The sequence below is a fragment of the Pelodiscus sinensis genome, chromosome 5, assembly GCF_049634645.1.
Source record: "Pelodiscus sinensis isolate JC-2024 chromosome 5, ASM4963464v1, whole genome shotgun sequence".
NCBI lineage: Eukaryota > Metazoa > Chordata > Testudines > Trionychidae > Pelodiscus > Pelodiscus sinensis.
This window is the reverse complement of record NC_134715.1, coordinates 65,124,067-65,150,579: the sequence shown is the minus strand read 5'-3', so window position 1 is coordinate 65,150,579 and position 26,513 is coordinate 65,124,067. Positions and strand designations below refer to the sequence as shown.

The following is a 26,513-nucleotide window of genomic DNA, read 5'->3' as shown; positions in this document are numbered from 1 at the left end:
CCTTGAGACTTTCATCCTCCTTAAAAGCACTGGGGCTCTCAGACTGGAGGTGGGACAGTACTACAGTGTCCCGGAATGTCTCATCAACATAGCTCTGTACCTCCCTTAGTTCCTTCAGTTCAGCCACCCTGGCCTCCAAAGCCTGAACTCGGTCTCTGAGGGTCAGGACCGCCTTTGCAACGGGTGCACACATATGCCACCCGCCCACAGGGCAGGTAACCATACATGTTACACTCGACGTAATAAACAGGATAGCCCCCACTCTGCTGCTGGGCTTCTCTCTCCATTTTTCTAATGAATAAGTTTAAGTATAAACTGGGATTCTTTTTAAACCTCTGGAATATAGATTATTATAAGAGTTATGTTTTAAAGAAGGTCAGAAGTCACTAGTGCCCTCTAATCTGCCTCTCCAAACTCCCTGTTAGCTGTTCCTGTTCGCAAGCTCCCTGGTCGCTGAGTCACAGGCTTATATAGCTCTGGTAGCCCCTCCCCCTGACTGAAGCTCAGCCAATTAACAGGCTTCTAGATTTCAAACCTTGTAGAAGCTCCTTCAAACAAACAAACAAACCAACCATCACACAAACACGAGCTCAGCACACAGCAAATAACTCCCCCACACACAAACACACACTCCAAGCAGCCACTTACCACAAGGGTCCCATTTTTACTCCTTGTACCTGGAGAACTCCCTCTCCAAACTCCCTGTTAGCTGTTCCTGTTTGCAAACCTATATATAGGATCATAGACTTCCAGTGTGCTCAGGCACAGACAGAAAGGGGCAGAGCACAGCTAGGAGAGCAGCAGAACCAGGAACCACCATGCAGCTCAGATAGGTTTTTTATTCAATTTCATCTGGGTATCAATTAATTCCTAACAACCATGGAACTTTGCAACTCTCAGGCATTTGGATGCAACTCTCTGAGTCTTAGGGTTCATGCCCCATCAGTTATGAAGTGCTGCATTAATGTTGTATCTGCAGCAGTGATGAGAAATACCAGTGTTTTGTCATGTTTATTTGAAATCACATTTTAATAATTTAAAAAATGCTTTACACTATTAGAGAAACCCAAATATTCTTGGAAAACATTTGTTTATAGCACAAGTAATTGTAAATTTACAGTAGGTAGTATCACAAACCAGAAAAGTGAAACAGACTGGTTTGCTTATGCGACAAAACACCCCAATAAAGTTTTGGCTTCCATAATAAATTGGGCACTTACATTAGGGATTATTTTTCATAAGCAACAAAGGCAGGATCAAATTCCTGGATTAGTACCTCACTGCTACCTTCTGCAGGTTCTGTTCCTTCAGTCCCCTCGTGTGCTGTTGGCCCTCCTCCCTTTTTTATGTTGCTGTCCTCTTGATACTTGCAGTTCATACCTTCATTAGTCTTCTCTTTAAATCATCTCAGAAACAAAAACTGTTTATTTGTTCCTTGGGGCCCCCTTTTTCTCATAGGAACTGCAATTTTATCTCTAATAATATTTCAGTGAGCTCACAGCACCATTTTCTCACTATTTCAGTGTGCACTGTAACTTTAAGCCTAGTTTCAATTTTTGAAGGTGGCAGGAAAAAATATATTTAATTTGTGGTGTTTAATTATAGTTAAAAAAAAAATCAACCATACAGTAAGAGTTAATCCATTTTAGAAAGACGCAGGATACCGTACTTTTAATTTCTGAAGCTTTAGGGAGTTTTATACTTTGTGCACAATTCCAAACTAGTGGAGATTTTAAATTTTTAAAAAATTAAGGGTTTTTACAATGCCCTGATTGTCAAAGTGCACTTGAGCTTGTGAACGTATTATTACATTCACACTTTAAAATTTGTTCCTATTAGATTTCACACATAAAGAATGTGATAACTCTGAGCTGACATTTCATTTGATGAAAAGCACCAAAAGCATAGCTTCCGTCTCACCTTTCACATGCCTGTCTGGAATCGTTGACGAGGATTTATTTGATGCTGACAATGGTAATGAAGTAAGTTAATTTATTTTTGTAGAGAAAGCCTTAGTCAGAAGGGGATGGGATGGATCACTTGATAATTAGCTGTTCTGTTCATGCCCTCTGAAGCATCTGGCACTGGCCACTGTCAAAAGACAGGATACTAAGCTACAGGTTGAAACTCTCTAAACCAGGACTCTCTGGTCTAGCAATATCCATGGTCTGTCAGGACCACAGATATTCCAGGAAGAGAGAGCCCTGTGGGCTGGCAAGGCAGCAGGCTGCCATGAGAGGTCGGGGAGCCCAGCATATGGCATTGGAGCTGCCCAGCATGGCATTGGAGCTTATAAGCTCTGGCAGTTAGGGTGTAAGTTAGGTCTACTGGCATGGCAACCCTAACTAACCCCAACATAGAGGAAATCAAAGCTGTGTCCCATTAATATGCAGCCCAGTGCAAGGACCATCATAGGCTGCATCAGGACCCATACTTCCATAATAGATTAAAGTAAATACCATGTCGGAGTTCTTTCAGAAGGTCTCAACACATTCTGGCTATGTCTACATTGCACTCTGTTGCGCAAGAACACATGCAAATGAGGTACATGCTCCTTATTTTCAGGCAGAACGGCTCTTGCACAAGAGGGGGTTTTTGCGCAAGGAGCATTGTAGACTGTTCCTTCTTGCACAAAAGTGGCGGCTCTTTAAGTATGCAAATGAGGCACGGCGATATTCATTGCCACACCTCATTTGCATATGTTCTTGCGCAACAGAGCGCAACGTAGACATAGCCCCTCTGTATTAGGGCTGTGTTAGTATACACCAGGGGTCGGCAACCCTTCCGATGTAGCATGCCGAGATTTAATCCTCCTGTCCTGGGACGCACCGCTCTCTTGGGCTCTCTCCACCACACAGCCCACTTAGCCTCTGATCCTGGGCTCTGTGGGGAGGGTAGGAGCAGCACATGAACACTTGGGTGCAGGAGCAGGCTGAGAGTAGGGTGTCTGAGTAGAGGGAGGGGTAATTAGCAGGCTGAGTGTAACATGTCAGGCCAACAGGGAAGAGCAGGATAGAGTGGGGGTGCAAGGTCTCAAGCTTGGGGGGCAGAGAAGCAGGGGTGCAGGGTCTGGGCAGCACTTTTTTCCCCCCCATGTCTGTAACAGGATTTATTGATGGTAACAGTCACTCCCATGCGGCAGCTAGATGCTGCTCCACACACGGAATAAGTTAGTGGTCCATGAAGTGGGATGGAGGCCATGCCTCGCCAGGAGTGCAGGGAGTCCAGCCAGCAGGTCCGGGCATGCTGGCTAGGATCCAGCCTGCTGGCACCTGGATGACAAACTCAGTGACCCCACAGGGTTCTCTAGCAGATGGGAGTGCAAGGTGCACACGGGAAGTATGAGGCGGGGGTAGAGCAGCAGGGAGAGGGCCATGCCATAGAAGCAGGTCCTTCACAAAACAGATGGCGTCTAAGTCTGATTTTGCCCAGTGAGGTGCTCTCAGGCTCCCTGTCCCAGGCATGGCTTCCCACTGCTCCATTGGCCGGCTTTCTCCCTGATCACACAGCAAGGCTTAGGGCTTTCTCTCCCCACGTGTAAATGTGTAACTGCTGAAAATTTCAGCGGTTACATGTTTACAACCCCCCCCTACTTTTTAACATCACTCCAGTGTATGTTGGTCATCAGCCACCCCACATTCAGAAACATCTCATAGATACAGGTACTGTTGAATACCGAGTGAGCAATCAGGGCAACCCAGACCATATTTGCTATGTAAGTATTGCAACAACACAGGGCCTTTGTCAACATCTATACATCTCTGGAGATCTGTTATAGAGCCAAAACAAGACTTCAACATAGAAAGTGAAACAAACTCCACATGTGCAAATGATCTGTTATATCAAGAAACCCACAGAGACAACATAATCCTAAATTTTCAGAATGACAGCTGTGATAGCCATGCAATTCCTTGCAGCAATAGTCTAAAATTCTAGATTGCATACAACAATTAATGACATGCCAAAAGTATCATTAAAAAAAAACATTTGAGAAAAGAATTGCTGTGCTTTATTTTCTCAGGCTGTCTTGCGTACAATTGGTGTTAATGTCAGAAATGCTCCTCTGTGTTGGTTGGAGAAATATGATAATCAAGGAAGAAGAATGCCACTGAATGCTTATGCTCTTGATTTCTTTAAACATGGTTCCTTGGTTGCACTGAAAACAGATAATTGGTATGTATTTTTTTTGTTTAATTTGAACACTGCTGCCAAGCTATAATGGGCCTTTTGAACATGGGATATAAGTTAACTGACTGCAATAGCACAGCCACAAAATAAAAGACAGAATCCTTCCCTTATGATTATCCAGTAGCCAGAATTTTTCCATATTAAAATACTAAGTTTCTAGTACTTATAGTTACAAATTTTCAAATGTGAGCAGTAGGACTCATTTAAGTAGTGTGTTAACAGTCACACGTAAAAAAAGGTAATTTAAATGTCAGTTCCTGATGACAACTTCAATTCCAATCATTTTGGCTAATGTACACTAAGCTTACTTTTCAAATCACCTCCAACCACGCCTAAAATGCTCACACTGTCACCATCTCCTCTCAAACCTGCTAAGATTTCCAGCTTCCCCTGACAACTGAGGCCTGGTATACACTAGAGTTAAGTCAATGTAATACCACTTACTCCCTAATAATGTCAGTGTCTATACTACATTATTTCTTCCACTGATGTAATTTGCCTGCAACATTAACTTAATCAGTGCAGAAACTACATTGCTTATGTTGACTTAACTGGCCTTTAGGAGCTGTCCCACAGTGGTCATTGTGACTGCCATGAACAACATTTTCATCTCTGTTTCAAAAACAGACTGCAAAGAGAAACTGCTGAGTTGGAATTCATATGCAAATTTGACACAGTCAAAAGAGATTTAAATAGAAACATGGAATGGCTCTCACATTACAATAGGTAACTTCCCCTTCACGTACACTCACCTTTTCATCACTGTTGATGAGCCACATCCACTCAGATTTAACTAACACTAATGTCACAGTCTCATCTGTGTCCCTTCCTTTCTCATCAAGCATCTGAAGAAATGAGTATCTCACAAAAGCTTATGCCCTAATAAATGTGTTAATCTTTAAAGTGCCACTGGACTACTTGTTTTTGCTGAAATAGACTAATACGGCTACCCCTCTGAATCTATGTAGCACACCAGCTTGCCATACAATAATGAACTATGTGAATCCTGCTACAGCACACAATGGATCTTTTAGAGCACTGTACCAGGGTCAATATAAAACCTGACTGCACACCAGCCTAGCATGCTGTAAATAGTAGGGATGTAAAATTTTGATTATTTGGATAATTGAATAATTGATACAATTTGCATCAACTATTTGATTAGTTGACAAGGCCACTTTGGCCTTTAAAGTGTAGCAACAGCTCCAGGGCTGTTGCTACACTTCAAAGGCGAAAGTGCTGTGGGGAGCATGGTCAGCGACAGCATCGCATGAAGCCCAGGGTCAATGGGGGAGTCCCAGCTGGCCCCAGGCTACACGTGGCATTTCAAAGCAGCAGAGCCGCATGAAGCCCAGGGGCTGGTTCCAGGTTCCACGTGGCACTGCCACTTTGAAGCACCCGCTCCTCTTTCCCCCCTTGCTGCCTCTGATACAGGCAGCAAGGGGGAGAGGAGCAACTAGTCGACTAGCCTGTCGATTAGTCATTCACATCCTCAGTAAATACACACCTTAGTTTGCCACACACCTACTTACCATGTAGGCTAGCCCTGAGTTCCTCTGAGAGGCTTAGTTCTCCCTTGCTGCCAATAGTGAACGAGGTTAACTTGTACAATTACCTATTTCCTCCCCCTCCCATCTATGTATACTTGTCTGCCTTTAAATTGTTAGCTCCTTAGAAATAATCCACCGTCAAATGTTTGAAAAATACTTAGTACATTGTTCATTGTAGAATCATAAACTTGGAATGGGAGTCCAAGGGGGTCATGAAGGCCAGTCCTCTGCACACATGGAAGGACTTTTTTTGTATCTAGACCATCCCTGACAGTTATTTATCTAACCTATTCTTTAAAATCTCCAATGATGAAGATTCCATAGCCACCCCAGGCAATTTATTATAGTGGCTAACCATCCCAAACAGGAAGTTTTTCCTAATGTCCAACCTAAATCTCCCTTGCTGCAATTTCAGCCCATTGCTTCTTGTCCTATCAGGATGGAGAACATTTTTTTCTCCCTCCTCCTTTAACAACCTTTTATTTACTTGAAAACTGTTATCACATCCCATTCTTCTCTTTTCTAGACTAAACAAACCCAGGTCTTTCAATGGTTCCTCATAGATCAGGTTTTCTATACCTTTAATCATTTTGTTTTCTCTGGATTTTTTTCTAATTTGTCCAGATCTTTCCTGAAATGTAGCACCCAGAACTGCCACAATACTCCCGTTGAGGCCTAATCAGCCTGGAGTAGAGTGGTGCTTGGCATGTCTTATTTACAACACTCCTGCTAATACATCCCAGAATATTTTTTTAACTTTTTTTTGCAACAGTGTCACACTGTTGATTCATATTTAGCTTGTGGACTGCTATGGCCCTCAGTTCCTTTTCTGCAGTACTCCTTCATCGGCAGTCATTTCCCAATTGTTCCTTCTTTAATGGAGTACTTTGTATTTGTTCTTATTGAATTTCATTCTGTTTACTTCGTAACGTTTTTGCAGACCATTTCAAATTTTAATCCTAGCCTTCAAAATACTTGATACCAAGCTGGGAGGGGTTGCTCTGCCAACTTTATAAATGTACTCTCTTCCCCTATGAATTATTGATATTGAACAGAACCAGGCCAAGAATGGAACCCTGCAGAACTCCATTTAATATACTCTTCTAGCATGACTGAACCATTGGTAACTACTCAGGGAATGATTTTCCAAACAGTAAAGCAGCTTGTATTTCCCATGTTTGTTTGTGAGACAGTCATGGAAGACAGTGTCTTACTCAAGTCAATATATACGACATCTACTATTTTCCCACTAACCACAAGGCTTGTTATCCTATCCAAGAAAGCTATCTGGTTGATTTAAAACAGGACTGTGTAGCACTTTAAAGACTAAAAAGATGGTTTAATAGATGATGAGCTTTCGTGGGCTAGACCCACTTCCTTAGATCAAATAGTGGAAGAAAATTGTCACAACCATATATACCAAAGGATACAATTAAAAAAATTAACACACATGAAAAGCACAAATCAAATTTCAGAACAGAAGGGGGATGGACGGAGGGGAAGGTAAATGTCTATGAGCTAATGATATTAGAGGTGATAATTGGGGAAGCTATCTTTCTAATGGGTAAGATAATTAGCGTCTTTATTCAAATTTGAGTGTAAAGTGTCAAATTTAAGCATGAATGACAATTAAGAGGATTCTCTTTGAAGTGAAGTCTTAAAAGGTCTTTGAAGCATGGTTTCAGGTAATCAAGGCATTGAGACAATGTCCTTTCTTGTTGAAATGGCAAGAAACCTCCCCCCCCCCATCCCCCTTCTGTTCTGAAATGTGATTTGTCCTTTTCATATGTGTTCATTTTTTTTAATTGTATCCTTTGGTATATATGGTTGTGACAATTTTCTTCCACTATTTGATCTGAGGAAGTGGGTCTGGCCCCCGAAAGCTCATCACCTATTAAACCATCTTGTTAGTCTTTAAAGTGCTACACAGTCCTGTTTTTTGTTTCAGCTGCACCAGACTAACACTGATACATTTCTACCACTAATCTGGTTGATTTGATATTGTTTGTTCTTGATAAATCCATGCTGTTAGTTATCACCTTTAGTCTACAATTCCCTGGGTTACCCTTATTTCCTGTTTTATAGATTGGCACTATATTTGCCCTTGTCCAGTTCTCTGAAATCTCTCCAATCTTCCAGGACTTTTCAAAGATAATTGCAAATGTCTCATGTCTCCACAGTCAGGTCCTTTTAGTATTCTAGAATACATTTTACCAGGACCTAGTGACTTGAAGACATCTAACTTGCTTAAGTCATTTTTAATTTCTTTCCTCATTTCAGCCTCTGATCCTACCTCATTTTCACTAGCTTACTTTGTGGTGAAAAGTAAAACAAAGAAGTCATTAAGCACTAGGGATATGAAAGTATAACTATGTACACGGTTAACTGGTGAGCCTGAGCTCATCAATTAACCATCAAGGTTTCACATAGGCTCCCAGTACACACAGCTCCTTTTAAATCAGCTCTCCCCTCCCCTTGCTGGCTCAAGGGAAGCCATCTCCTCCCCCACCCCAACCACACACCTATCTCTGTATCCGAGGCAGCAGCATGGGGAGGGAGGGAAAGGAGGCAGAAAGAGGACAGGCAGAAAATTGTGCGCACAGAGGGTGGGCTTAAAAGCCTGCCTCCCCATCCCTGTAACTGTTGAAGTTTTCTGCAGTTACATATTTACTTAAATAAATTTTAACATTCCTATTAAGCACCTCTGCCACTTCCACATTTTCTATTATTGTTCCCCACCCCCACTCAGTAATGGGCCTAGCTCATCCTTAATCTTCCCCTTACTTCTAATGTAGTGCTCACACTTTTCTATTCAAAATAATTCTAAAACAAAATAACTCAACTATGGGGCAATGCAAATCACTTTTATATAAAAAATGAATAGGGTACTAAAATTAAAATTTGTGATCTGAACTTGCTGCAAAACTTCCAGTCCTCTGCACAGAGTATTGCACAAATAACCCAAGAGCCTTTCTGCAGAATGTAGTTTATCTATCTCTTCCTATTCCAAATGTAGACGTAAGACTGAATTCCACTTTCTTTTATAGCCGGGATTGGTTTTCTTTTGCAGACGGTTCCAATTGTTGTTTTCTATCCAATAAAATTCACAAATGCATTAAATGACTAATTTCCCCATATGTTTTTACTGTCATGTGACTGTTTTGAATGTTTAATATGCTAAGCATGCTTGAGGAAATGTGTAATCTTACTGTCTGTACAGTAACTATGTTGTGACTGAATTAGAGCTCTCATTTATAAAATTAATGTCCTATTAATCTGCTAAAGTTACAGTTTTTTGCTCTTTGTGGCTTGGCATAAGGGTTGTCTGTATAATCTGAGTTTTGCTTACCAGATGGGAGAGAAGACATTTATAAGAGAAATGTAATAAGTGTCCTTTTAATAATAATTTTAAATTAGATATTTCCCCCCGTTACTAGGTTAAATGAAGGAGATGCTTACAATCTACTCAAAGATTTTTCACTACTTATTAAAGCAATAAGGTAAGACATACATATGTACTAACAAAAACCATTTAATGTTTATTTTTATATCAAGCAATTTTAACAGTAATTTTTCTAAAACACAGAACTTCATTAGGTGAAATCTGTGACGATCCAAATGACAACGTTGTACTTGCATTTCAACAACTGAGTGAAAGCTACAGTGCAAAGCTGGCTGCCCAAGGAGGTCATACCTGGTAAAGTATGAAGAAAGGATAGTACAAGTCTTCCTGCTTGCATAGAAAATAGGCTAGCAGCTAATTTAAGTTAAGTGGCAAATTATCACTGTTCTCAAACACACTTAGAATAAAATTACAGTAAATATACAGTGCTTTAGTCAGTGAGAAATCAGCACATTTTCTTTTAATTAGAATTATAAATTATTTTAAAAGCTTGTCATATACTTGGGATGTTTAATTTAAAACAGTTAAATTTAAGATTGAACTGTTTTAACAAATGATGTAACTAGACAATTGTATCTTTTTCAAATTAAAATTTGTGTTTTAGCCAGTGAGGTTTTTTTTGAAGCAGCTATAATAAAGTCGAAACCCTTCACACTTCTAGGAACAACTACTTGGAGCTCACTCTCTACCAGTGATTAACAGACAGCTATAGGGGATACTCAAGTCATTATACATTTTAAAAAAAAAAGTTAAACTGCTGTGAGGATGGTCTCTTGCAACAAAGGTCAAATGGCTTAACCTTTAATTTGAGTCTCAGAGGGGCTGCGTTTGAGCCGTGACCCAGACTATTTCCCATCTGGAACTTCGAGTGTAGATATGGGGGCTTCCTGTCTCTAACTCTGGGATAAACCTGTTCGGTAACAGTTTCTCAGATTATAAAAAAAAGAAAAAGAAAAAAAAAGGAAATTTGCTGCCACCACCCAAGTGAAATTTTTTTTTAATACACGCGCACACACACACTTGACAAATCCGCTTATCTACTCCCTACTTACACATTTCCAAGGAGTCCATTCCTGGGAGAGTCCAACTCCTTTATTACCTAGGGAAAACACTGCTCTGATTTCAAACTCTCTCTGTTTGAAATTCCTATCTGCATTTCATTGGCTGAATCCCGAGGCCCCTCCCTCAGGTGCATTTTCAGAGTTACTTAACCCTTTCCTTACTCTTCAGGTAAGTTAGACTCTCCTTAGCAGCTCCTATTCATGATAGTCTAACTTTAAAGATGAGTAGTCCTGTGGCACCTTGGAGACTAACAAATTAAATGTAGGCATATATTCATCTCCAAGGTGCCACGGGACTACTCAGTGCCTTTTGTTTACACATACTTCAACACCATTATCTGATTTGCTTTCCTTTCATATGACCTTTGTGACGGGGCAAATATGCCCAGCACTGAAGGGAATGGGGTTAAGAATCTGGGGGCAGATGAAGTCCCGCCCTTCTTCCCAGACTGGGTGTTCTCCAACTGCTGGACCTGTATAAAAGCCAGGATAGGAGTTCACTCTGGGCAGACTGCCAGCAGGGCTGGAACTCGAGCACCCCCAGGAGCTGCCACAGTAGCCCCAGCAACAGCCCTGACACCAGGGACGGTAGGAAGCAGCCGAGGGCGGACATTTGTCTCTCTGGGAGCTCAGTGAGTTTCAGCGGGACGCCCCGCTGAGCAGGCAGTGGAAGCATTCACTGCCAATAGGGCCCTGGGTTGAGACCTGGAGAACTGGGAGGGCCCGGGTCCCCCTACCCTACAACGCTTACCTTCCTGATTTCCAGGGGAGACTTACCAGAGGCATAGATCTCCAGGCAAGAAAGCCTTTCAGAGCACAGACCTTTCTGAACTATGCTGGTGGGCCGTATCTCCTGAGCAAGGGCCACTAAAAGGCAGGTTGAAACCACAGGGGGAGGAGGAGGAAGGGAGCACCCCGTGACAACCTTGTGTATATATAATGCTATGACAATGGAGCTATCCCTACTCTGCAAAAAGTTCCTACATGACATCTGCAAGTTAACTAGCAGTAAGTTGTTCACACCAGTCTTATGCTATGTGTTAGCAGGTGGACTTGGTCCATGTCTATACCCATTTATGTAAATAACTGCAACCACTTGAGTGATAAAGCTTTTATGGAAATACTTAATTTCAGAATATCCAAGTAGAGGTTTACACCAGTTAATAAAGGTGTTCTAAAGACAAGTCTGGACAGTAGGAGGGTCCCTGTAAAGAATACATGATTTGTATTTTAGTGAAATGATTTTTGGAAAGGAAAGGTCGGGCCTATCAATCTTGGCAATGGTTCCTAAATAAATTCTTAACTTTCATTACTCATAATGGACAAATGTAACAGATTCTAACAAATTTCTTGTAGGGAAAGGATAATGAAATAAAGCTCTAGGAATCACCACTAACTCTTGCACTCTTTAGGCTGCAGACCATTCCGTTTCTTTTCAATAATTTCAGAGTACTAGGAAGTGCAGATTTTATTATTAAAGCTTCAGAGTGAGATTTTTCAAGGCACTAAAGGATCTGGATCACTAATTCTCAATTAATGGTGCTCTAGTGTGGGATTTTCAAAAGGACTCAGTAATTGGCCTGCTACTGCAACAAGTGAAATAAATAGGAGCCTCAGTGACTACAAGGATAGCAGTTCAATCTTGTGTGGATTTTTCAAAATCCCGCTCAAGATATGCACTAAAAAAAGTGAAGCCAGTTACAAGCAGCACATGAACAATTACTGCTAATGTGCATAGTAAAGTAAAGATCAACTGGTACCTGATTATGAAAACAGCTACTTGACACATACTAACTTGTGGGAAGGCCATACCAGCTAATACACTTAGTACCATATTTAAATGTGATAGGAAAAATATGACTTGAGCCAATAATATAAAAATAAGCTCTAAGGGTTTGCACACATACACTGTGCTGCTGTAGTGCTTCAGTGTGGGCACTACCTACACCCATGAGAGGTGCAGCCTATCAGTACAGGTAATTCATCTCTCTGCAAGTAACCAGGGGTTAAGGTCAATATGGCTACATCTCTCTAATCGATGTGGATCTCTCAGCCCTCAAAAAGCTAAGCTAATCTCTCAAGCTACATCTACACTGTAGGTATGTCAGGAGAGAGTATGCTAATGATGCGCTAATTAGCATTTGTGCGCTGTCATTTGCATATCTCTGCTGATGCTTTTTGTGCAAGATGTTTTTGCACAAAAACAAGCAGTGTAGATGGGTTTGTTTTGCAGTGTAGACAGTAGGGGGAGGAGAGTGCGTATCATCAATAGGATTAACCAGATTTATTGGTTAATCGTTTAATCGGCTATACGTTGACATTCCTAATAAATAAAACTTGATAGTCTCTGCCTAATCACTGACAACTGCTGTAATTAAAATTCTGCCTCTCATAATACATTAAATACTTGCTTCTTTTATAGAAGTCAGTAAACACCACTACCACCACCAGAGGAAACTAATCAGAAGAGGACGTATCCAAATACATGCTTACTGGCTGAAGTTGTGACTAAAAACAAATCGTTTTTAGATACTCTGCATGAAATGTTATACTTATAAACTTTTACACAGTAAACACACACTTTTCTGGTCATCTAGGAACTATTACAGAAAATACTTGCCACACTTGATTATATTCAATATATATAACCCAAGGTCAGAATGAACACTTTTTCAAATCTAGATATTTGTCTTTTAAAGACATACTTTATTCTAGTTCAATTTTAGCAGGTTGCTGGCTTTAGAATATATCCTTTCAGAGAAAAAGAGGCACATTTCACTAAGCTAAACATCTGGAGATGCATAATATACAACATAGGTTCAACAGACCATGATAAATGTGTTATGATGAACAAATCTGTGTTAAGACCAATGTTTCTTGAAAATTCATTTACATTTCTGAATAAGTGTTCTGAATGGATGTACATTTAATTTTCTGTCCTGTGAAGAGACATACAATACATATTTAATTTTCTGACTGTACATTAGCTTTTCAGAGCATTTCTGCTATAAAATGTATTCATCTACACCATAGGTTCCCAAACTGGGGGGCATGAAGAAATTCTGGGGGGGGGGGAGACCAAGGCAACCCAGCACTCCCCCCCCATAAGTTTTGCTGCTATTTTTGTTTTTTGGCCCCTGTCAGTTCCTCTTCCCCCCCCCCCCAACAAGTTTTGCTGCTATGGGGTGTGTGTGTGGGGGGGGGGGGGGTTCTCAAAAATAAAAAAAGGAGGCGTGATGCCGAAAAGTTTGGGAACCACTGATCTACACAGTAAACATTTAGGTCAAATCATACAGGCTGCAGTTCTAAATATTAGTAGCATGTCCAGTTGTATAATTTGAAGAACCCTGTACAAAATAGAGTCCTCACAGCAATCTCCATATATTCACGTGCACGTGACACAGTTCATCCGTGCTTTGGAACAGGATAAGAGAAGAGCTTAATTTTACTCTGCAGCTTTCCACAATGCCCTCCGATGGACAGTAGTAATGATCTCACCCCATCTCAAAAAACAAGACTGCAGAATTAGAGGGGGTTCAGAAAAGGATGACAATAATGATCCAAGAAATAGGGGGGAAAAAACCCTCTCATAAGACACCAAGAAGTTCTCTATGGTAAAACAGGAATTGCCTTGCTGGATTGGACCTTAGGGCCAATTCAGTATGGCAATTCCTATTTTACCATAGCTACATAAAAGTAGTAATGTTCTTTTGGAGGTGGCAATATATCTAATAATACTCATGAAATGTAACTGTGGACTGATTAATCCTTCCTCAATAGGAGATTCAATGCATCATAGCCATTACCTTAAGTGTCATACTGACCTTTGTTTTATGTATATTTTTGAATTTTCCACAACACTTGATTTGTTCTTTAAATGGAAATCTGTGCTCATCATGCAAAAGTTCACTACAGGATATACCTCCAAAAATCGGCACTCTCTGGTCCGGCAGTATCTATTGTCCAGCAGGGCCACGGATGTCCCTGGACCAGAGAGTCAGGAGCCTAAGGTCAGGAGGGTCGGCCAGGGTAATAGAGTCAGCAGCCTGGCTGGGGGCAGCCCTCGGGCCAGGGCCTTGTAGCAGCCTGCTGGAGTCCAGGGCTGTGCCACTGCCCCTGTGTGCATGGGGCTGGGGCCCTCTGGCAGGAGCCATAGCCTCTGCTGCCTAGGAAGCTGGCAGTGTCTGGACAAGCAGCCAAGCTAGGCTGGGGGGTGGAAGAAGTTGAGGCAGGATGTCTGCTATAGCAGCCTGCCAGCAGCAAGCGATGGGCTTGGGAGCTACTGGCAGGAGACCTCCCCCTGGTCCAGCAAATACTCTCATTTTCGACCAGTTAGGTCCCAACAGTGCTAGATGAGAGAGATCCAACCTGTATCATTAATCCACTAAAAATGACTGTTACAGTATTGATTTTGGGTTGTATTTTATGAAGTGTAAGCAATCTTCTCCACCAATTTATGCCAATATTAATTCAGAGCTTTTATTTTTAAAGCATAGGAGAAACCTAAATGTTCTCTCAATTACTAGAATAAAATGGCTTACAACTGCTCTTATGTTCAATATATGCTAAATAATATGACATGGAGAGCAATCAGGATGTAGTCAAAGATTATTCCATATCTACTGCTGAAACTAGAGTTCTAGCTTCCACTTTCTACAAGCATCGCATTTTCTCAAGGATATCGAATTTAGTGTTAAACATGTTTCTAGCAAAGGAAGATATTTTGAAGGTTGCTAATCAGTTTTGACAATTGATACCATAAAAATAGTATCCTTACTTTCTTTTGAATGCTAGTTGATTATGATAGTTCCTATTACAAACAGATCCCATTTAAGGTTCATGGTGAGACACAAAAAGAACTCAAACAACAAACATGAAATTACCTCTTTTTAAACAGGTTATGTATTTGAGGAAAACATTTACAAGTTCTAGCGTATCTAAACAGATACCTGATTATTATTTACCTTGAAGGGAATTCTCTTCCATTTCATTCTCAATGGTGCAAGTACTTGGTTTTTCACTAGCTGATATTTTGTCTTCTGAGACAGAAAAATATTCCGATGCACTGCTACAGTCACTTAACATAGATGTTTGACTTAACTCTTCTATGTCAGAGTCTGAATTATTTAGTATTTCATCTTCTTTACCTACTGCTTGTGCTGAGCCCTCTAAAAACGTTTGATCACAAGTCACGGGAGTAATACAAGCTGCATTCTGTAACAGAGTCTCACGTTCATCTTGCTTCCTAGAAATCTCTTCTAAATCTCGGTGTGACTCAGAGGTTTCAGCAATATTTATATTGTCTTCAACTTTCACATCTGTATTAGGTTTAGTTGATGCAACACCAGGATCAGTGGAAAATATAATGCTTTCTTTACTAGGAAGGACATCTAAAAATAGGGAGCTGACTACAGCTGGATCACAGAAAGACTTTTGTTGAGCAAGAGTGTCTTTAGATTCAGTCTTCATAGACACATCCAAAGAAAAAGAATTGCTACTCTTTGGATTTGTAAGTTCAGACATGACCTCTGTACATGCAAGAAGTGTAGGTTTTTCTAGAACCGAATGAGCTTTGTCAATTGATTCTACTTTCATTTCTTCACTTTCATTATTAGATAAAAGCAACATTGAAGAAGAGGTACTTTTGAAAGTGCCTTCAAATGAGGTTACAGGTGAAGATTTACATTCTGGAATACAATTATTTGATGAGAAGGAAAATATGTCATTATAGGGGAGAGACTGGGTCTTGGAAACATTTTTCTTCTCAGTTGCACCACTATATATTTTGCCACCTGTAGCAGCAGTGCAATTTGAGGTACTGGCACTTGGCTCCTGCAGGACAACTGTAGGAGATTTTAGCCAGTTACATTCTATGTCTTTGCTTACAGAGACAGTCTCATTTCCTGTTTGAAATATTGTACTTTGTTCAGTTGGCTTTTCAGATAAGCTGGAAAATGGTGAAATCTTCAATGAATTGCTCAATTTAGAGACTGTAAAACAATCTCTTTCTAAATTACTAAAGGTAAATGAAAAAGCTGGCTTTCTATTTTCTGCTGACTCTAGTTTAGGACTTGTAGAGGCAGAAGAAGCTTTAGTATCAGTTAAAGCTGAAAAGTTAAGCTCTGTATAATTTCCATTTTGTTTATCCATTTTATCTTGAGTATCACATCTTCCCATAAAAAAACTGGGGAAACCCAAATTATTGAAAGAATATGTATCTGCAGTGTTAATTAAATTGGGTAATGCTGAATTAATACCTAAATTGGGGATAAAATGTGGAGCTAAAAGGCTCTCTGCAGAAGCACCTAAAAAGGTTGAATTTGAAACAGTAATTGGTTTTGTTGCTGATTTTAATAAGCCAGGTGAAGTGCCAGGATTTGTTAGCGTTTTCATAGAAATAGGAACCCGTGATGTTTGAGCCACATTTACTTGGTTTTTAATTAGCAAGTCACTAGAATTTTCTGTTGAGGAGGTTAGTTTGCTTATTTCTGGAGATCTTGTTCCATTAAATAACTTCAAGTCACTGTTTAATTCAGAGAAATTCCAGTTCATAGGTAGAAAGCTGAAACTGCAACTACTGGAATTGGAAAAACTAGTGTTACTAAAACTTCCTTTTTGTAATTTTTGTGTTTTTATTCTCTGTGCCTCTTTCACTTTGGGAGATGAGGACAGAAGGGAGACTGCTGAATCATTGTTTGCAAATATGCACTTTGTATTTGCAGGTGAAGTTTGTGTCTTCAACATATCTGATTTCTGATGAACCATATAATAGTTATAACGTACTTCCTACAATTAAAGAAAAATCAAATTATTTAGCATAAGGGAAAGCAGTCAAATTTGAATGTTCTTTTATTATGTTCATTTGTTGTGCTTTTAAGTTCTCAGACTACTTCATTTACTTAGAATATTTTACTTACAAAAGGTGAGAAAAATATAGCTGTTTAGATTAGAAGAAATCTATTACAATTTTAAAAGCGAAATATTTAAGCAACCTAATTACAACCAAAATCCATAGTCATTAATTGACACACATACCATTGAAGTAATTAGTACATTTCTGTAAGCACAAAGTAATGTACTTAGCAATCCTGATAATAGCAATAATTAAATGTTTAAGGTGCAAGAAACTTCTAGAATTGTTCTGAGACGAATGAAAACCTAAAATCGAATATAGTACTTCTGTCCAGGGTAAATGATTTTTAAAATTTATATTTTCTTAGTCACATTAAGGTACATAACTCTTAAAAACTTATCTATGGTAACAAGTCAAAGGATGATTCATTTTATGTCTACAAAACGCAAATGCCTCTAACTCTCCATAATATGGAACTGCAGAGGCACTGTTTATGGAAGGCCAAAATAGCTTTCGATGGACTTCAGAGGGAAGATCTTTTTAAGACATTTTTGGCTACAGAAGGAAGATGGACATGATAAGGATGTTAAAATGCAATTAATTGACTAGTCAATGGGCACTTGTACATTTCAAAGGAGGAACGTGGAGCTCCACATACAGCCCCGGGGCCAGCGGGAAGTCCCGCTGACTCTGGGCTGCATACTTTGAAATGCACAAGAGTCCCCAGCGGGATCCCCTGCTGACTCCGGGCTCCATGCTACGTTGCATGCTGCTAGGAGCCCAGGATCAGCTGGGGAGTCTTCTGCTGATCCTGGGTTCTCGAGTTCCCTGTGGCATTTCAGCTCCTCAAGGATCAGCTGTTCGGCAGCTGTCCCTTTAAACCACACACCCGTGCGATTAAAAAAGGGGCAGCTGCCTGCATCAGCTGGGTTCTGGGGAAATGCTGCGGGAAGCCTGGGGCCAGCGGGGTGACTCTGAGTCCCCCGCTGATCCCGGGCTCCATGGCTTTGAAATGCACAACAGCTCCCACTGGAGACTCTTGTACATTTCTAAGAAAGTACCTACATGCAGTCCGGAGTCAGTGGGACTTCCTGCTGGCCCCCAGCTGTATGTGGAGTTCCGCATTCCTCCTTTGAAATGTGAAAGTGCCTCTCGAGTAGTCAAACTATCCAATAAGCAAATGTTTTATCGGATAGTTGACTAGTTTTTAAACATCTTTACTAGGGATGTTTACACATGCTAGTTAATGTGTAACTGCAGGAATTTTTAGCAGTTACATATTTATATGCAGGGAGCAACAAGGAGCCCCCTACTTCCTCCGCCACCCCCTCCTCCCCAGCTTCCTCTGATAAAGAGGAAACAGGTCAGGGGGCAGGCTTGAAAGCTGCTTCCCACGTGTACTGGCTCCCATCTGTGCCCTCTCTCCTGCCTCTGTGAGAGGCAGTGGGGGCAGGGGAAGAGGATGTGGGAGCAGGTGGTTGTGGAATCTGGCACATACCTGGGTTTATCAGTTAAATTGTGTAATGACAACATGCTGACACCCCTAATATCAACACAGACTATTAACCATTTCTCAGGAAAAAATGAGGTATATATTCTTTCACATGCTCCAGTGGGTAGCCGAGTTAGTCTGTACAGGATAAGCTTGAAAAACAAAAAATGGTCTGGTAGCACTTTATAGACTAACAAAACATGTAGATGGTATCATGAATTTTTGTGGGCACAGCCCACTTCTTCAGATGACTGGAGTTTTGAGTTTAGGAGGAGCAGACTCAAAATAAATAAGGGGGAAGGAAATAAAGGGGGGAGGGGAATAAGGAGTAGAGGTTATGAAAAAAAATCAATGGGAAAAAACAGGAAGGCAGAAGGGTCATCAGTAAGCACATGAAGATAGGCCAGTTAAAACAAAGCAGATAAGGATCAAAGTCAATAGATAGGGAGGGTTACTAACACAGGAATCTACACAAAGAGCTGTTTGCACCTTCATTGAATGTTAGATTGGTAATGGCCCAGCCACCCCTCATCCTGATTGAGTCCATTATTCTTTCACATGTTTGATCACAATATCTTTGACTGAAACTGGGCTTACCCTGTCTTTAAATATGGACCACTTGGACTTCAAATGTGGCCAAAAAAAATGTTAGCCTCTCAAACCCACTTGGACTTAACAATCCATAACAGTTCTTATAAATAAGGACTAGCTAGATTGTAGGTGGAGTTCTACATTTAATCTAAGAATTAAAGAAAAATTGTGCAGAGGGAGTGTCATGAAGTAGGTCACTGATATGTCAAAATACCAGTTTAGCATAAGAGGAGTGGAGGGGGGAGGAGAGAAGCAAGTCCATTGTACATTGCAAGAAAAGTAAGAGACTGTGACGATACAAAACAATGTTTGGAAAAATTTGGAAGAAGGTTAATTAGTAGGTGAGCAATATTTACACTAAAATGCATTCTTACCTCATGACTCATGTTCTGAAATGTTGACATGCCTGATATTGACATTAAGTGGGTACAGACATTACCACCACCAGTCAAAGTTTCCTCATGTCCCACTACAGGCTGAAAAAAGTTGCATCAGATGTTTGACTTTATCAAGTCCAATAATGAACAGAGAACATATTTAACCATTAAAAAAGTGTATTAATTCTTGTAAACAAGAACTTACATAAAACACGTTGTGTATGTTTTTCTGATCTTTGCAATGTTTTGCACTATTTTTACATACGTTTTCAGTTAAACTTTCATTTCCTTCAGAAATAATTTCTGTGAAAAAGAGGAATAAAAGTAAGATTGATCTAAAAAAACCGTTTGACATACACATGTATGTGTATAAACTCAGGTATAAACTTAAAGCTATGAAAGAGGGGCAGCTAAAAAAACTTCCATTTTACAAACTGAACTGTGCTTTAATATAAAATTAAAACCTATTGTAGTAAAACAACTAATTTATTTTAAACATCTATGTGTTGCAAAATAACGAGTTGAGCACGATGTTCAAAATATATGCATTTTTTTCTACCTTTAACAATGCATGAATCACCCGAAGTCAACTGCAAGGCCAAGATTTCATTAACAACAGATTTGATATCCATTTGCTTTTGGGTAGACTCCGGCACCTTTTCATAGCTAGATGCTATGTGCATCAGGTCTAGCTGAGTTTTCATTCTGGAAAAAAGTGAAAAAATCCTTTAAAACAACTATTTTTGTTTCTCTTGGCAAAACACTGTAACTTGATTCAAAATAAAAAGTTAGATAAATTCATGGAAAATAGGTCCACCAATGGCCATTAGCCAGGATGGGCAGGGATGCAACTCCATTCTGTGGGCATCTCTAAGCTTCTGACTGACAGATACTGGGACTGGAACAGGGGGATGGATCACTTGATTGTCCTATTCTGTTCATTCCCTCTGAAGCACCTGGCATTGGCCACCATTAGAAGACAGGATGTCAGGCTAGATGGACCACTGGTCTGCCAATACGTCCTTATTTTCTTGGACAAGATAGTATTAATGATGTTTTAGGACAGCATTTACCTCATTAATGCATCAAATTTGATGCATTAATAAGCATCTAAAATGATTACTTTGAACTCCACTATTATCTATTCACCAATAAATCTATCAAAGTAATGTCAAATATTAATAAGGCTAATCACTGTTCAAAGTTCTTCTATGAGCTTCCCATATTAATCAATCCACTGCATTCCCTGGACACTCCTTTCCCAACCCTGCCCTCATCATATGAATATTAAATTAAACTTACTTTGCTGTATCTGATTGCCTTAGCTATACACTAACAAACCATAACTACAACTCAAGAAACACATGTACCTTTTATTCAAGCCACATGCCACCTGTAATTAAAACAAAGCTGTATTAGAGTTAAGGATGTTATTTAAAAATCAAACAATTACTTTCCCAGAGTATTTCACAAAATTTATCAATTAAACTTGATTAAAAAAATCTTCAGTTTCACCAAAAACGTAACTGGAGCTTTTAGCTTTCACAGGAGTTTTAAAAAAGCAGCAATCACACAGAGAGTGTGTGTTCATCTAGGAAAAATTACTTGTTATGAGGTCAAAGGAACCGGTTTCATAACATTCAAGACATACAAGACTAAGAGCTTGCCTGCACTTGAAAGGAGAGGTATCAGCTAGGTTGATGGAAGAATTCCAGCACTGTCTAAACTGAGCCCAACCGCAATACTCAGGGGTGTGGAATTTTCATACCCTCCCATGCAGAAAAAGTTCCTTTGGCCTGGTCTATGCTAGACGTACCTATATCATTCAGGATAACTCACTCCCTGCAGGGAAATGATTTCTAGAGCACACTAGTTGGTCCATGAAGACCCTGCTGGTACACACAAAAGGCTACCTCGGGTACTTCCAACATAAAACAGATATAAACAACTATGTTAAAACACACCAAGGAGTACCTACACAAGGCAATTAATGCACATTAGTGGGCATTGGAAATCACATCCAATAGAGTGCAATACATTGTCATGTAGATAAGTCCAGACAGAGTTCCCAAAATCATAAAAGTTTTGGTCACTAAAGATAGGTATGGCATTTTAAAATGCAGCTACTTGACCCACCACACTGCTTGAGAGTATATGACTCACAGGAGTTTAATTAACCACCTCTCTAAGTGCTTTCTAATCAGTTCCTGACTGAACTGGAAATGAATGTTCTCCAAAGAAAGTAAGTAACCACAAAAATTCAAGTGACCTACCATCACATCAAAATAAGGCTCTCTTCTAAACTCTGAAGGGAAATGAGAATCCTATCAGAATTACCCCTTCAGAGAAGCAGATTACAATACAATATCTAAACAGAATTTGCCTTGAGTTTAAGTAGCTCCAGGGAAGTCCCAAACGGGGCATGCATGTTACATGTACACATAGTGTTCTAATGTTCTGCAATTAAGAGACAAAATAAAAGTTATCACCTCAAGGAAATGCTCAGGATCACATTCATCAACAAGTTTTTCGCAATCCTTCAGAAAACTTTCAATGGTTTTCTTGTTAGTTTCCTTCATTTTCTTCCAAATTTGATATTCTTTCTCTTTCTGATTTCTCTGACTTTCAATGTCTTCTAGCAATTCTTTTTTTCTCATTTCCAGAGTTTTGAAAATGTCTTCAAATGCCAACATAATTATCTCTGCTTCTTTGTTCAAGGTCTAGAAACAAAGTACAGTAATTACTCATTTAACACGTGGCTGCTTAACACGTTTTCGTAATAGCACACTATTTTTTGAGGGAACGTTTTTCAAAAAACACAAAAATAATCAAGTGGTGGACTATTTCGTGGGGCGGTATAGTTGGTGCAAACAGTGGTAATACACATGAGCGGATGAATACACGTGGTCACAGTGCTCCTCCGCACACTCACGTGTTTATCTTTCTGTTTTAACAAACCGCAGCGACTTGTGTTGCTAGATATCTAATGTTGATGTTGACGACCTAACACCAACAAAAAATTGACTTTGCCACCACCATCTGAAACACAACCTCCACCTTTTCCATTATTTTTAATAGGAAAATTGACCCCGCATAGCACGTTTTCGTTTAGCACGAACATTCTCAGAAAAGCATCTGTAGCGTTAAATGATGAATTACTGTATTTTGCATGAAGATCTGATAACAGTAATTCTTTACACTGTGTCATTAGAATTACTATAGGAATAGTTATAAAATTCAAGTTATTTTCTTAAACCAAACAGATTTGTTTTCCAGTTTGTGGTTAGTTGGAAGAAGGCCCTAATTAGCAAATAAAAGGAGGCTGGGAAAATAATGAGTTATAAAACCAGAATGTAACGTGGGATGCAAAACTAAATTAATAAAACACCCAAGAAGAAAGCACACAATTTCCCATTGTTCTACTGGTAAACTCATAGGAGGGGAAATTATAAAATGGAAAGGCCGGGGGGGAAGGGGCGAGGAGGAAGGGGAAGTGAATTTTGTCAAACTAGGTTTTGTTAAAGTTAGCAAATGAACAATGAAATTCTTTGCTGAAAGAGAGAAAAAGCCATAAATCTGGGCATTCTTTATCAGCTCTAATTCAATTTTGCTGGAAAAAAAAAATCAAGATGAGAGGACTATTCTCTGGTCTGGTCATTTTGTAAGTAAGAGCTACAGATACAGGTTGAAACTTTCTTAATCGGAAATCTCTAGTCTAGCAATAGCCATGGCCTGGCATGGAGGTTACAGGATCCAGAGAGTCCTAGTGGCGAGCCAGCAGGGAGCTGCCTGTGGAAGCCCCGACATGTGCAGATGCCAACAAGCTGGTAGGGCAGTGGGGTGAAGGAGGCAGGGAGTGAGCTGGGAGGACAGAGGCCCGGCCAGGGGGGCCAGTGGCAAGGGTCCAAAAATTACCTCCAGTGCAAAATCCCTCATTTGGGACCAGTCAGATTCTGAGGGTGCCGCACCAAGGAGGTCCAACCTGTACTTAGAAATGTTTTGTTACTATAGTGGAGGTAATAAATTGTTTTTTTTTGGAAGACATGTCTGAAGTAATTGTATAAATACTATTCAACCTTTGGATTTAATAAAAATGTCTGATATGTTATTGTCTAATGGTACCCCACATTAATAATATTCATAAATACCTCATACTCCCTCTGAGCATTTTTAGCAGAACAGTTAAACATACAAACATCCACAGGAACCTTATCTCTTATGGATTTACACCACGGCTACCATCAGTGAAAATGCTAAATGTCGGGGTTAGTGCAGACACAGCAGCAGCGCTAAGTATGTAATGACATACACAAGCCACTCATCTATGGAAAGGAAAAGGTATTTTACATTATATTTTCATATTAACACAAATAACTGTTCTTAACTAATTTTGGGGTGCAGAGTTCAAAAATTATATCCATTTTTGCCCATGATGTACAGATTTTCTGAAAACTTGGGTCTACTTTTTCAAAAATGCTATTGTGTGTTTTACATTACATTCAGTGACTTATTTTCAAGAACTTGCATGCAAAAATACCTCAAATTAATTGAATTTGTCAAAATAAATGCCATCTAGCTTAATTTAGTTAAAAAGGATTGCCAAATTATTATATTATATATTATAGGAGTAACAAAACAGAATGGTTTCATTGTTTTATATTTTGAAGAATATTTACAACTGTATTTTCTGCATTTTTCTGCATTTCTTCTGCATTTTTCAGGTAATTCCCTAACATGGGGGATGATCCAGAGAAGCAAAGACAGAATATAACAGATTTTGTTAGAAACGTATATCACACCTACTTTAGTATAAAACTTAGGGATCAAGACTTTGGAACAGAACTGCCACAAATGTAACAAAATATGTCTGGATCATTCATACAACCTCGAGATGCCCTGTTAGGGGATTACCTGAAAAATGCAGAAGAAATGCAGAAAATACAGACATAAATATCATTCAAAACATAAAACAATGAAACCATTCTCTTTTGTTACTCCTATAACATATACTATAATAATTTGGCGATCCTCTTCAACAAAATTAAGCTAGATTGTATTCATCAAAATGAATGCTATTATTTGGAGGTATTTTTGCATGCAAGATCTTGAAAATAAGTCGCTGCATATAGTTTTAAGTTCTTGAAAATAATTATTTTCCTGAAAATCTTGAAGTGTCAGTGAAGAGCAAGTGGAAAGATTTCATCAGGATATCAAGATGATGGAAAAGAGATATCAAGGAAGCTGGGATGTCAACATGATGGCTGATTACTGCTGGTTCCTAAAAAGAGAGACTGATGGTGAAATGCATAAAAAGTTGTCAAAAAAGCATTGATTCAGTCGCATCTAATCATTTAAAATTACTCAGTTGTTAAATGTCACACTTTGTTCATTTGTTCTTTAAACAATGACTTACAACAGACCTTCTAAAAGAACTATAACTTGCTATTTACCAAGTTTTTAATGCATAAGGTGGAATAAAAAGCATGAAAAATGTCCATTTTTTAATTTTTGATTTGTGAAAAATCCATACGTGATAGTGCAAAATAGATGCCATTTTTTAAATCAGCATAGCAAAATTATGTAAAGTCACCTATTTTTATCAAAAAAGCTGAAACTTTGTTTCAATTTGCAGACCAGTGTATTTTGTGGATTAGGAACCAATCTTACCAAGTTCCAGAGGCCACTGTACATATTTAAATTAATCTTCCAATTTTAACCAATGGGACTCAGTGCTCAGTCTAGAAGGTACCATCAGATATGCTTAGTTTTGCAGTTCTTAAACTATGGATTTGGATCTCCAGAGATAACATGCTTGTTAACAGTAAAAATGTTTTAAAATAATAAATGATATATAGAGGTGAGAATAACAGATCTTGATCCTATTGTGCCTCTGCAAATTTGTGTGCATTAACTCTCTCAAAGTACAAAGTTTCAAAAAGTTCAATGAATAAGATGATTGTTGGGACAGAATAGATCTGAACAAGGAGGAGAAGTCTGGAAATAAACGTGAGAAGGGACAGTCTGTTAGAGCAGCATATTTCAGAAATCTCAAGGTCTTTCTGAGCATAGCCTTCATTGATTTGCGATATACCATACCATTCTCTAACTAAAAGGGAAAACCTATAACTGCAGCAGGCTGTAAAAGAGAGCCCATCTGGGAATATTTTAATGAAGTTCCTCTATCTTATCTGGAGGTACGAGGGGCATGCTTTAGGGATGTTAAATATTGGTTAATTGTATAGTCGATTAACCTCATGAATTCTTATTGATTATTCAACTATTTTATAGTCCCCGAGGGTGGGGCTGGCAGCCAGTGCAGTCTGTAGCAGAAGCAGCAGCATGGGGTGCCAAGAAGGGATCTTAAGGACTAGTTGACTAGTCAACTATCCGATAAGCATTCGCTTATTGGATAGTTTATCAACTAGTAGATTCCGCCCCCCCCCCTTGCTGCCTCTGATATAGAAAGAGTACTGCAAAGGAGCAGCTGCCGCAGAGCTGATCCGCAGTTCAGCTGTGTGGCACTGCCCCTTTAAAATGCCAAAGCACCGTGGAGCCTGGGGTCAGCTGGGGACTCCCCAGCTAAACCCAGGTTCTGGGGAAATGCCACTTGGAATGCGGTGGCGGCGTTTTAATCGGGCAGAGCCATGGAGCCTGATGTCAGCTGGGGATTCCCCATCTGATCCCAGGCTCCCCACAGCATTTCCCCAGAACGCAGGGTTAGCTGGGGAGTCCCCTGCTGACTCCGGGCTTCATAGAGCTACCTCTTTGAAACGCCGAGATTGAAATTCACACACAGCAGAATTCTTATCAGTAGAAGCAGTAAAAGCTGTAACAAACTATGAAAAACATTCAAATGTCTAGTATGCAGCTGATGATATTTTAAGAAAGTCACAGATAATGCTGCAAACATATCCAAGATGAGAAGAAATTTAGAAGACAATGAAGAGAGTCTCAAGCTAATAACATACAGCTTCAGTGCTCATTTGATGAACCTCTTA

The 26,513-nt window shown here is 39.6% G+C and overlaps 2 protein-coding genes across 25 annotated transcripts in view; one reads left to right on the top strand and one right to left on the bottom strand.

Annotated features, from left to right (window-relative positions):
- DDX60 (DExD/H-box helicase 60) overlaps positions 1 to 15,361 on the top strand; it is a 215,643-nt gene extending 200,282 nt beyond the window's left edge. For 15 of the 19 annotated variants that reach the window (XM_075930180.1, XM_075930174.1, XM_075930179.1 and 12 more), the window contains 4 exons: positions 1,840 to 1,982; positions 4,022 to 4,173; positions 9,176 to 9,238; positions 9,325 to 15,361. In XM_075930180.1, the coding sequence (XP_075786295.1) occupies positions 1,840 to 1,982; positions 4,022 to 4,173; positions 9,176 to 9,238; positions 9,325 to 9,439 (473 nt within the window). In that variant the 3' untranslated portion in view covers positions 9,440 to 15,361. Of the gene's footprint in view, positions 1 to 1,839; positions 1,983 to 4,021; positions 4,174 to 9,175; positions 9,243 to 9,324 lie in introns of those variants that run through there. The other 4 variants (XM_075930187.1, XM_075930183.1, XM_075930188.1 and 1 more) reach the window with 3 other exon arrangements.
- The window catches only part of LOC102448131 (uncharacterized), a 64,392-nt gene that overhangs the window by 30,281 nt on the left and 7,598 nt on the right, over positions 1 to 26,513 (bottom strand). For 2 of the 6 annotated variants that reach the window (XM_075930191.1, XM_075930192.1), the window contains exons 3-8: positions 22,005 to 22,235; positions 20,886 to 20,908; positions 20,075 to 20,220; positions 19,721 to 19,818; positions 19,513 to 19,614; positions 15,167 to 16,988 (exon numbers count right to left, since the gene is read on the bottom strand). In XM_075930191.1, the coding sequence (XP_075786306.1) occupies positions 15,167 to 16,988; positions 19,513 to 19,614; positions 19,721 to 19,818; positions 20,075 to 20,220; positions 20,886 to 20,908; positions 22,005 to 22,235 (2,422 nt within the window). Of the gene's footprint in view, positions 1 to 4,020; positions 4,157 to 8,520; positions 8,829 to 10,096; positions 13,142 to 14,026; positions 14,187 to 15,166; positions 16,989 to 19,512; positions 19,615 to 19,720; positions 19,819 to 20,074; positions 20,221 to 20,885; positions 20,909 to 22,004; positions 22,236 to 26,513 lie in introns of those variants that run through there. The other 4 variants (XM_014574956.3, XM_075930190.1, XM_075930189.1 and 1 more) reach the window with 4 other exon arrangements.